The sequence below is a fragment of the Ostrinia furnacalis genome, unplaced genomic scaffold, assembly GCF_004193835.3.
Source record: "Ostrinia furnacalis isolate ACB-3 unplaced genomic scaffold, ASM419383v2 OfSCF6417, whole genome shotgun sequence".
NCBI lineage: Eukaryota > Metazoa > Arthropoda > Insecta > Lepidoptera > Crambidae > Ostrinia > Ostrinia furnacalis.
Genome location: NW_021136656.1, coordinates 434,779 through 446,926, shown reverse-complemented (window position 1 = coordinate 446,926; position 12,148 = coordinate 434,779). Strand labels below are relative to the sequence as shown.

The window sequence follows — 12,148 nt, the reverse complement described above, 5'->3', positions numbered from 1 at the left end:
GTATAAAGAGAGTTAAGATCATGTTGAATAAGTTCACAGTCTAGAGTAGAATTAATTTTCATATATATTTTCTTATCGTCAGCATATAACAAATGTTTAGAGTATTTAAAACATCTGTGGATGTCGTATATATAAGCACAATAAAAGAGAGGACCAAGGTGAGATCCCTGAGGAACGCCGGAAGGAATATTTATGAAGTCTGATTTGTATCCCCCCACGACCACTGCTTGAGAACGGTTAGTTAGATAGGACTCAACCCATCTCAACAGATTCCCTCGTATACCGAGTGTATATAGTTTGTTGATCAGGATGACGTGATCGACACGATCGAAAGCTTTTTCAAAATCGGTGTAGATCACGTCAACCTGCCCTCCCCCTTCCATTTCACATAGAACGTAATTTGTAAACTCAGCTAGGTTAGTGACAGTGGATTTTTTCTTTAAAAAGCCATGTTGATGAGTGGATATGGAGTTGCTGATGATGGGGTAAATACTTTCAAATACAGCTTTTTCAAGTAATTTACTAAGAGTGTTAAGGATAGAGATCGGCCTATAGTTTTGTATTTGTAATTTAGACCCCTTCTTATGCACTGGAATTACGAAGGCTTTTTTCCAGATAGTGGGACAAATACACTCCCTTATTGATCGGTTAAATAACAGGGTTATAGGAAAAGCCAATGATTCAGCACAGTTTCTTAAGAAGATAGGTGGTACATCATCACAACCTGGCCCCTTGGAAGCGTCAAGCCTTTCCAACAGCCCCACCACTCTTTCATGCTGAATGTCGATATTAGTTATAATATCTCCTGTAATCTCATCGCCATTATCTAAATTATTAAGGATGACATTATCTTGGGGATTAGAGAACATGTTATGAAAGTAGTTATTAAAGGCATCACAAATAACATTGCCATCGGTCCAAGGTCTCCCCGTCATGAATAAAATGGTTAGGGTGTTGCGAGCCTCCTCTCTTTGATTTTATATAAGACCAAAACGCTTTAGGACCTTTACACATTCCATTCTCTATAGTAGCAATGTACTTCCTGAAGCAGGCATCTTGCAACAATCGTACACGTTGTCTGAGTATCGCAAATTCATTATAATCGCGAGGGTTGTTAAACCGTTTCCATTTCTTGTGAATTTTGCTTTTTTCTTTGATAATTTTCTTCAATGGATTACTATACCAAATTGGATATCTATTGCTATTAGTACTCACTGCAGAAACAGGAATATACTTGTCAAAACACTCGCCCAAAACTGAGTAGAACCTGTCAATAGCTTCATCCACGGACCCATGCGAGAGGGTATCATGCCAATCTATTTTGCTTAAATAATCATTTATCAGCCTGTAATCAGAGCAATGAAATTTTCGACGTTTGATAATAGTTTTGGAGAGCGGCCTATTAAACAAATCCATAATACTGATAGTCAGAGCTGGATGATGAGAGCTTACGTTTAACAGAGGAAGAATACATTGATCGCAGGTGCTGTGTATATTGCAGAATACCAAATCAAGACAGCGGTCATTGTTATTACGGATATAATTATATTGAGTCATGCCCAAGTAAGTTAAATCCTCAACAAAAGAGAATGCTGCAGCCTGTTGTTCAGAACTCACCACAGGAGATGATGCTAATGAGTACTGTTCATCCTGCCAATTCAGGAAAGGAAGGTTGAAGTCTCCGACCAGTAAGAAGGTATGAGTGGGTTGGCAGTCCACCAGTTGAGCCAAAAACTCCTTTGTTTCGGCAAGTTGAGCAGGCTTAGAAGACATGTCAGGCGGAATGTAAACTAATATTATTGTTAACTCTGAGCTTGAACCCGTTTTGGAAGCAGGGATAGTAATACAAAGCAATTCTGTGTTTGCATTGGTATTGAAATTACCCGATGCCTGTGCATTCAAGGAATTCCTTACACAAGCCATGACCCCCCCACCAGTTTTCTTACCAGTGTTTGCTAAGTTACGATCCTTTCTAAATATATCATAGGTATTGTTATCACACAGCTCCGAATCCATAATGTCGTCTTGGAGCCACGTCTCCGTGAATAAAACTATGTCAAAGTCTGAACTGAGTAAGTTGTTACAAAGATCTAAGCATTTGGTTCTTAGGCCCCCTACATTTTGATAATAGATACTAATAGGTTTTTTATTGAAATCCATATTTAACTATAAAAATAAAAAAAATATTATACTTGCAGAACTAGCGTAATAGTCATAAATAAAGCTTGTAAAAATAGATACAATTGCACGAGTAATTATCACTGTAGTAATTATAAATAGTTGAGTTGATGATAGCTTCTAAAAGAGTTGAATATGTTCTTACCAAAATGAAAACCATTGTTCAAACTATATTCTAAATTATTGCAATAAAACATCATTGTAAGAGTTGTTGATTGTTGAATTGAAGCGAATCAGCGCCTTTTAAAATAAAATACCATCCCAATATTAGATTGATTAAATAATTTGTATAAAAATAAGTAAATATGATTAAAAAATTGCAATATTTTATAAGTTGTAAATAATTGTGAAAGTGAGAGACAGTCTTTGATAAAATTCAATATATTCCATCTAAAACGAAAGTGAGTGTACAAATTACGTTTTAAGTTATTGAGAAGAAAAATAACCTCCACTGCATAAGTTGGACATTGTTGTGATAGTGAGAAACCGCCCCTGTTAAAAATTAATATCTTCATACATATCATAGTATATTGTAAAAGGTAACTGTGGGAAAAAGAATGCGTGTAAGAAATAATAATACGCGACTCAAAAGTGAATAAATTGCTTATTATTAAGATTATACAGATACTATTTAAAAACATCACACCTTTTGCATCAAGATAAAACATTACATCACTGAACCTGCCAAGACCAGCCAGCATTGCTACATGATAACGGTAAAAACATAGAATATGCAAGAGTACTGAGAAAAACAATGAACAGATGTTAGCTATAATACATATTAATGGGTACTTCTCATTTATACTCAAATTTGATGGTCACACAATAATAGTTCATAAACGGTATAAGTTAGAACAATAACTTTGAAATCAGGTGATAACATATCTATTTAGCTACATACAAAATAAATTTTATCGTAATAGAAGCAAAAATAATACGAAAACATCACATGAAACGATAAAAAACGGGGTCATTTTTCGCGTTCTCATCGTGTCACACCTTCGGTTGCAATGAAACATTTGGTTACTGCATTCACAATTTTCATTCAATTTGTGTGTAGCATATACTAAAATCATCGTAATTAAATATACTTTCCACACAATAGTTAAAAAAATATCTTCTTATAATTATTTCGAATTGAGGAAGGAAAATACGTCGGTCACACGATTTTAGGTACCTAAAATTTTGAGTAATCATACAAGATTGCCGTTAAACCGAACACCAGCAACCAATCACTGTGCTCTATTCGGTTAACGTCAGTCGCGCTCCTGCCATTGCGGAGGTGAGATAAGTCGATCGTCGCTTCGCGAAAAAAATACGTAACTTTTTGTGATTATCCATAGACATCAGATTTTATTGAGATAGAACATGTCAAGAGAGGTGACATTGACATCTCTTCTGGCACTGTACACGAAACAATCAAAACATAAACCACACATCAATTTAACTATTATACAAGGGTCCCTGACAAGTTCAACATTTTTGATTATTTTGCTAATTAAGGAAACCTGTCCAACGGCCGAAGCGCACTAGAAAGTCTGATTGAAGGCATTATTAGTGGTGAAGCCGAGCAGGATTCACAAGATGCAAGTATGACGGAAAGAAATGGATCAGTACATGAGGACATACTTATTGTTGTGAGTATATTTTTTTGTACTTCGAAAAGAAATGACAATACTACTAAACGATCTACTACTACAATCAAAGAATGAAGGTAAAAAAGTAAATTACGTAGGTTATTGTGGTGTTCTTAGATTAGTAGCATCATTGTGGCACTGTGTATTTCTCATAGACACCTCGTGACACAACTGTCAAATAATTTGCCAGCTTTTTAGTTCTGTGTTCCAATCCAATCTACCATTTTATCCTGCGAACGCCTAACACGCTAGTTCTTCTTCTGCACGTTACGAAACAACTGAAACTGAAGCGATAATTTTACATTCAACAGGATAACGAAATAGATCCAGAAGTAACTGACTTAATTAATACCGCCAACATGGAAATGTTAGCTACTTTAGTCTTAAATGGAGAAGGATCTAGATTGGTAGGCAGACATTCAGGAAATTCTGAATTACAAGCGTTTTTGGATAATGTACCCACGTACATGGTGAGTGTTTATACACTATTTTATTTTCACTGTGCAATTGACAATATTCGTAATAAGAAGTAGTACTTAATTTTATGAATATTTCAGCAAAAAATTAACAAAGTTCACTTAGCGGCGAGAGAAGGCAACATACGAGATCTTCAGGCTGCCTTAGATAGACGGAAATTTGCAATTGCTAGAGATCCTATATCGCCAAATGGAGCAACGCCTTTGCACGTCGCAACTGTATTTGGAAAAACTAACATAATGAAATATTTGGGAGGAAGGTTTGTAAATAATTGTACCTACTTTTAAACACTTTATACTTTCATATTTACTCTAGAAAGACAACTTTATAAGCTTTTTGTATTCAATTTCATAGATTTCCTGAAACTTTGTCTGCCGTCGATTTTGAAGGAAGGACAGCATTACATTATGCCGCTGTAATACCTGACAATGGTCATTATTACAACTTATTGCAACAGCTTGGAGCCAATTCTAAGGATTTAGATGATGTAAGATAAATAATTAGTATTTAAAATTCTTATAAATAAAATATTTTTGTTGGTTTCCTGGAACGCAATCGTTTTGGGACTTTGTGTTATTTTGAATGGTTGCTTTTGCAGAGTGGACGATCAGCTGATGATTACCTTAAAAATCCAGATTTATTACCGTTTCAACAACTGTTAGCTGATTATGGAATAAGCGAAGAAGCAGCTCATGAAATGTTGTCTGATAAAGGTACGACCTTAGCTGAATAATAGAAGAGTAGTATTTACTCCTATAATAATAATAATTACAATTTATAAAATAATAATTTTACAATCCTAGAAATATGATCCGGTGTTTTGTTTTAATTCAAATAAATGTGTAGTTCCTGAGGACCGCGTGTCGTCACGACGAGCATTGGATGTGCCTGAAGCTTTGGACACGCTTGAGCGCTGTTACCGTCTGCTAGCGTCCGCGAGACCAAATCGAACTCCTTTGTCAGCTTCTTCAAACAGAGCAACACCACCGCTTGTTTTGGGCAGATTTCTAAAGCGACCTATATTTGAAATAATCAAATGCAGAGTAACCAAACTAGACCATGATCTATTTGATGTTATTTGGCCAGCCGTTAAAAAACTACCAGACAATAGAAATATTATACAAACAGTAGAGGAAGATTTTCCAGGGGGTATTGCAGCTCCAGACTACTATGTTTACGAAGTGTTTCACGAATTTTTAATCCCACTCATCAAAGACCTACACAATATCAATGTCAATTTAGATTTAACTACGCATCCACCATCCGATTTCACGAAACTGTCATTGAAACCTTCGACCACAATTTCTTCTGAACCTCTTGTAGAGTTAAACATCGATCCAAATGACGAGTTCGTTCTATCAGGAACTATTGAATGTTCCCGAAACTTGGCAGGGTTTGAGTTGCCCTTGAACCTTAAGATTGGGAAATTAGAAACCATAGAAAGAATTATAACAACAGTTCTTATGCAGCAGGATTTTGCAAAATTTAGTGAAACTTCAACTGCTGAATCCGATCAGAAAGGAGGAACTTACTATACATTGAATGAGGTAATGGAAAAGCCATCAGAAATATGTGCAACACTGGCTGCCAGTGGATTATTGATAGCTTTGTGTGATAGAGACGAAATCGATGACTGCGCCCGTCTACACGGCACTCACTGGCCTTACGGTCGCGGTGTTTTTGTTAGTGAAGACAAGACACTAGCAGTTTGGATAAATGTGCACGACCATGTGAGGGTCCTTATATCAAATCCGATCGATTCTCCAGGAGAAATTGGTTTGCCATTTAGCAAACTGTCATACATAATGGCGTATTTACATGAAAAGATAGATTTTGTTTGGGATGAAAAGCTTGGTCACTTGAGTAGTAGACCAACATACCTAGGCGCCGGAATACGATTCAGTTTGATTATTAACTTTCCTGGTCTCTCGAAGGACCCAGATAATATGAAACATCTTTGTGCTATGAGAGGACTGCAATATAGAGAAACCTTGACAGCGGACATTGCAAGAATCAGCAACTACCAGTGCCTAAGCGTTACAGAAACCAACTGTTTTAATGATTTTGCAACAGCCGCTTCAAATCTGCTTCACCTAGAAAAAGATCTAGCTATGCAAAACTCAGCACACATTGCGACGATGCTTTCAAATATTTTCCGGAGAAAAAGAAGCAGTTTGGCGGATTTAGATAATCCCGAGCAGTTTCCACAGCAATAATGTCAAAAAAGTTATATAGCAAACTTTATGCAATTTTATGTAACATAATCTCACTTTTTGCTGTATTGTAATGTAATTATGTCGAATGTTGGAAAGATTTAGGTGCTGAAATTACTACATACCTATGGCTGAAGATGAGCGACTTTAAACATCTATCGAATTCTTCTGAAACTTTTAGGTCAGTATTGTACTATCGTGCATCGTGTCGCGTGTTCGTGTGAGTTACATTTTGGAGTGACGTGATTGCAAAACGTTCACGCTTGCTACTCGTACACCAGACAGTTTGAAATATTGACGCTTTTGTATTTTACTGCACGCTCACCACCAGCCATTCCTGTCTTTCCAACATTAGATAGTGTGTGATGTTATTAGGTACGTGTTATTGATAACTTTTCAGTTGTTATAGATATTTCATTTTAAGGCCATTTCTAAAATTACAACATGCTGAAAACTTTATGGAAAATACCTAAATTCAATTGCCTTGAAACTTATTACTTAACTGTATTAGATATTGAATAAATAATAACTTAGCCCGTGATAAACCAGATAAATACAGTATCATTAAAGGTATAAAACGTTTTCGTATATCGATGTCAAGCCTATCATTAACTGGACTTCATAATGAATGACTGATCGATACACTAGCTAGGTCGTATCAATTATTATGGTTTCAGAAGAGAGTTAATAGTGCCTTTGTGTGTAGTTTACTCGACCACCACAGCTGACAAATGACGTCCAACCGCGCATTCTACCAGGTGTACACTGGCGTGTATTATCACATGTATTCGATACCCCCACTAGTGTGCCGAAGGCCGTCACAGTTAATAATTGATCGATTTCAGGTACAACCCCTCAAGCCGCCAATGGTCACATGGACATTCCCGTCTTTCGGACAGAAGAGGGCAGATATCTTGCTAAGTGTAAGCATTTACGCGAACTTTTTAACTAAGTTTTAAAATAATTTAAAATGAACGTAGCGAATGTTAAAGACTCTCATGACGCGGACAACGTTCTTGCAGCTCTCGGCGATCCTTTGATTAAAGGTCTGACCGAAGTGGCAAACGCAAAGCCTAAAGATCCGGTCGCGTTCCTTGCAAGTTTCCTACACAACTTTCCTGACCATGAAAAGCCTCATTTAGGTACGCAGGTGAGCCAACAATGTATTCTTTACTGTTATTGCAATGCAGTGATTTGATCACTTAGTGCATGAAAAAAAATTAAAACACCACTGGGACCTTTGTGAACAGGAATCAAAAGTGTTCGTAGCGCGTCAGATGGCTGAGGTAGAGAACAATGATGCTCCGCCTTCACAGCCACCGGAGCCAGAAGTTCCTGTGATCACCGACAAGCGAACTGGGACTCGGACGGCGACGCGGCACCGGCCCATCGACGTCGTTACCGTGGACCCACAGCCAGAGATCAGCCCTGATGGCCCCGAGGCTGCTTTCAGCAGTGCCAATAGAGTAAGTGCTCAAAATTTTCTTAAGAGCCATTTCACAAAAATATTCCGCGCGAATTTAGGTAAAAGCTGTCAACGCAACGTCAAAAGAGTAAAAAGAACGCTGAAATGGACAAAAAAATCTTGAGCCGTGACCGTATTAAGACTTGATTTAAATTATTATTTTTAACAAACTTGATTAATTAATTTAAATTTTTAATAGAGTTTATTAAGTCTTTTATATTTCGATTCATAATGAAACACGAATAGGTATAATATGTTAAATATAATATTAAGTACAAAATAAAGACAGTCACATAGTGAAAAATAAATCTGCCCCCTTACAGCTCCATCATCGGACCCTGGATACGAATAATGAAACACGAATAGGTATAATATGTAAAACTAGCGGCCGCCCGCGACTTCGTACGCGTGAATCCCGTTTTTCCCGCTAATTCCCGTTCCCGTGGGAATTTCGGGAATTCCTTTCTTAGTGCACCTCTACGGTACCTAAGTTACGTCTCTTCCAAATTTCAAGTGCCTACGTTTAGCCGTTTAGGCTGTGCGTTGATCTGTCAGTCAGTCAGTCAGTTTCTCCTTTTATATATTTAGATATATTAAGTACAAAATAAAGACAGTCACATAGTGAAAAAAAAAATCTGCCCCCTTACAGCTCCATCATCGGACCCTGGATACGAAATATTCGACAAGGCGAATCACACAAGCCCAAACTCCATATTGTTCTATTGTTTTGTTATGGAGGTTGCCATTGCATCTCCTCCAGATCCATTATCAGACAGAGCTAAGAAATAAATAAATAAATATTATTATAAGTACACAAATNTTTAAATTGTTTGTGTAACTTAAAATAATAATGAAATCAATAGAGCATAATAATAGGGTGAACTACCAATCATTGGACCGTACCAGCCATTGGACAGAAGAAAATAAAACTAATTTTTTGAGGTTTCAATAAAAAAAATACACTGCTATTGCTATCTTATTAAAATAATTCTTCCAGGTTCTACCCTCGACCTTCACCAGATCGTCGGTCTACCTAGTGGGGGCCTGCTTACTGGTCCGTGGTTTCCACTCGACAACTTTTCAGTCCCAACAGACATTATCTGTACGAGCTATGTGCCCCGCCCACTGCTACTTGATTTATGCAATTTTAGGGGCTATGCCGGTCACTTTGATTCTCTTGCCGATATTCACATTTCTGATTCTTATTAGGCTCATAGTAAGCGATAGTAAGCAAGTTTCACATCCATACACCATCACTGGCAACACACACTGGTAGAAGACTTTTGTCTTAAGACGCTGCGGTATTTCAGACGTAATAGCGAAACTTCCCGATCTATGCTTAGCTGAGTTGAATTCAGCGATAGACCTCTTTCTCAAAGTTGGACCTAACTATCTGGACTCTTGTCCCAGGTATACACAATTGTCAACAACTTCGAGTGTAGTCTCCAACCTTCAGAGGAGTGGGTGCAACACGGACATTTGACATGATTTTTGTCTTGTCCATGTTCATTTTGAGACCCACTTGTTGAAAGGCTCTACGGAGGCCATGACTCCAATATCATCCCCAATATCGCGACTCCTTGGTCTTCTGTATAATCTGCCGTAGCGTACCTGTGTGTGTACCATAATACTAAAGCCTTTTCGGAAACAAGCTTGTTCGGAAGACTGGAAGTCGTCGAGTCTGCGAACGAGATGATTCGTAAGGACTCTCGAAAACAGCTTGTAAACACGCCTCATAAGTGAAATGAGTCTATAATGCTATCACCAAACTTCTGTGCCATGCCGAAGGCTTTTTTTCTTCGAGAATGACGGAATTGAACTGCTTCTGTAGAGCCTTTAGTACCGGCGAAGCTCAGTTATAATGCCGTAACACCTGTTGCCTTGTTGTATTTCAGCTATTTGAGAGCCATTTTAATCGTGTACAAACTGACGTCCGATATAATATCTTCGGTATAGTGTCAGGTCAATCTAGCTCTTGGGTTTTGCAATATTTGTTTTATGTTTAAGGTTAAGAATAAATAAACAAAGAGACGCTGTGTTATGTATTTATTTGTTTTATTTAAATAAAATTAAAATAATATATAAAAATTAAGAATTTATTATAGTTCCTTAATAAAAAATTAAACATATTGATTAGGATTTTTGTTTTATTCCATTGGTATTTCAGATACATAAACCTAAAATGAACCATCTAACTAATGGACCAGCAATCAGATATCAAAACGTTTTAAGTATTTATTATATTAATTATTGAAATACATTAGGTATTTCTTCATAATGTCATCAATTCTAAGTTTGCGGAGCGATTTTTATATTTGGAGATTCATTTCTCAATTCCGTAATTCATTTTCTCAATTCGGTGCTCTCTCAATTCGATGCTTAACATTTCTCATAAACCACTTCACAATATTTAGTGACAATGCTATTTTTACATTCAGAATGGAGTAACATTTATTTTTTTGTATTAAAACTTCTTAAAAAACGAAATATAAATTTTAGCACCGAATTGAGAAAAAATACACCGTACAGTAGAAATGCCCATATAATGCATACTGTAAAATTATTTATCTGCATCATTTACAATATTTATTGTTAACACTATTCCAGACGTTGGAAAAGCATAAGTGAAAAACTAAGGGTCGGGAGCAAGAGCGAAAACAAAGGAGCACCGAAATTCGGCGATGAAAAAAGAATGTAGTTTTGTTAATGGCCAGTGTCGCGCGGCCAAGGAGTGAATTCGCAACAGAAACTTCATATAAGTTTTTGAGACCCTGGTTATTCCAAGCCAAATTCCTGGTATTCCCTCCAACAGCCTACTAACTAATCATCATCATCAGCCAAAGGATAGGTCCGCGTCAAAGGCATAGAGACAAGAACTTTATGTGTTTCATTCCCGGGAAAGGACATAGGAAAGTTTTTCCCGGCTTTGAAACAGGGACGCGCGCGATAAAGTTTTTCTGTGACAGACAAAATTTCACGCGTTAGGAAAGCTAAGTATTGTAGTTCAAAGCTAGTTCATCATAAAACTGAAAACCCTATCACGGTATTTGATGTTTAACCATTGCACTAAAGTGTAAGAAGTCGCCGTGATCCGTCCCCTCGTTGCGAGGTCCTCAATAAGTGATAGCATGCCAGCGATAGTTCCACTGCGGTCGCTAATCAGGGACCTCCTCTCAAGCTTTAGCTTAGTACTCCATCCAGTAGCCTACTAAATCATGATCATCAGCAAAAATACTACCTAATCAATCTTTAAAATATAAAAGCGAAAGGTCACTAACTGACTCACTCATCACGGAATCTTAGAAACTTCAAGTGCTAGGAGTCTGAAATTTTGCATGGGGGTTCCTTTTATAACGTAGGTGCTCACTAAGACGAGATTTTGCAAAATTTTACCCCTAAGGGGATAAAACGGGATCCACACGTACGAAATCGCGGGCGGCAGCTAGTTAATCATAAAACTGAAAACCCTATCACGGTATTTGATGTTAAACCATTACACTAAAGTGTAAGAAGTCACCGTGATCCATCCCTTCATTGCCGTAAGGTCATGAATAAGTGATAGCATGGCAGCAATAGTTCCACTGTGGTCGACTGATTAAATGTAACCGGATTATTATTGCCGGTGGCGTTAAGCGTTTGCGTTTGTGAATTAATTGTTTTGTAAGCGAAACTAGATTCTTTTGAGTTTTAGAGTAATTTTTATACCCTGAATTTTTCAAAGGTTGCGTTGTATTTGTGACACATCATGTTATCTCCTGCAATTAAATATTATTATGCTTATGTTTGGAGTGGATTCGCCACAATAGTTTTAGTACTTAAAATTGAATCGGCATTTTGATGCCAAATAGGCCAACTGTGTGGGTTATTATTGCCTTTTCAAACGTTATAGTGCATTTTCACGATGCAATGTTTTTAAAACAGAAAATATTAAATCAATTAATTGTACGTCAATCGTATTTATCTTGCAAAACGCGAATGCATAAAGTTCTGTATTAATGTTATTCTTGTTCATATTATTATAATACCAAACTTATAACTGTGGCAACTTTATCTATAGTTGCTATTTCGTAACAAACCTTTCGTTCGTTCCTTTCAGCCAAAAGAAGTCCACTGCTGGACAAAGGCATCCCCCAAGGACTTCCATAAAGACCGGTCCTGCGCCGCTCGCATCCAGGCAC

At 37.2% G+C, this 12,148-nt stretch overlaps 1 protein-coding gene across 5 annotated transcripts in view; it reads left to right on the top strand.

The window, feature by feature from the left end:
* The first annotated feature begins 3,525 nt into the window (after positions 1–3,525).
* The window catches only part of LOC114362343 (ankyrin repeat-containing protein At5g02620), a 34,449-nt gene continuing 25,826 nt past the window's right edge, over positions 3,526–12,148 (top strand). The window contains exons 1-8 of one of the 5 annotated variants that reach the window (XR_003656668.1): positions 3,526–3,815; positions 4,127–4,285; positions 4,373–4,551; positions 4,647–4,779; positions 4,891–5,005; positions 7,351–7,428; positions 7,528–7,647; positions 7,756–7,971. Coding sequence is in view for 3 of the 5 variants with exons in the window: in XM_028317701.1 (XP_028173502.1) it covers positions 3,771–3,815; positions 4,127–4,285; positions 4,373–4,551; positions 4,647–4,779; positions 4,891–5,005; positions 7,351–7,428; positions 7,528–7,655; positions 7,756–7,971 (1,053 nt within the window). In the remaining 2 variants the exon portion in view is untranslated. Of the gene's footprint in view, positions 3,816–4,126; positions 4,286–4,372; positions 4,552–4,646; positions 4,780–4,890; positions 5,006–5,138; positions 6,687–7,344; positions 7,429–7,527; positions 7,656–7,755; positions 7,972–12,148 lie in introns of those variants that run through there. The other 4 variants (XR_003656667.1, XM_028317701.1, XM_028317702.1 and 1 more) reach the window with 4 other exon arrangements.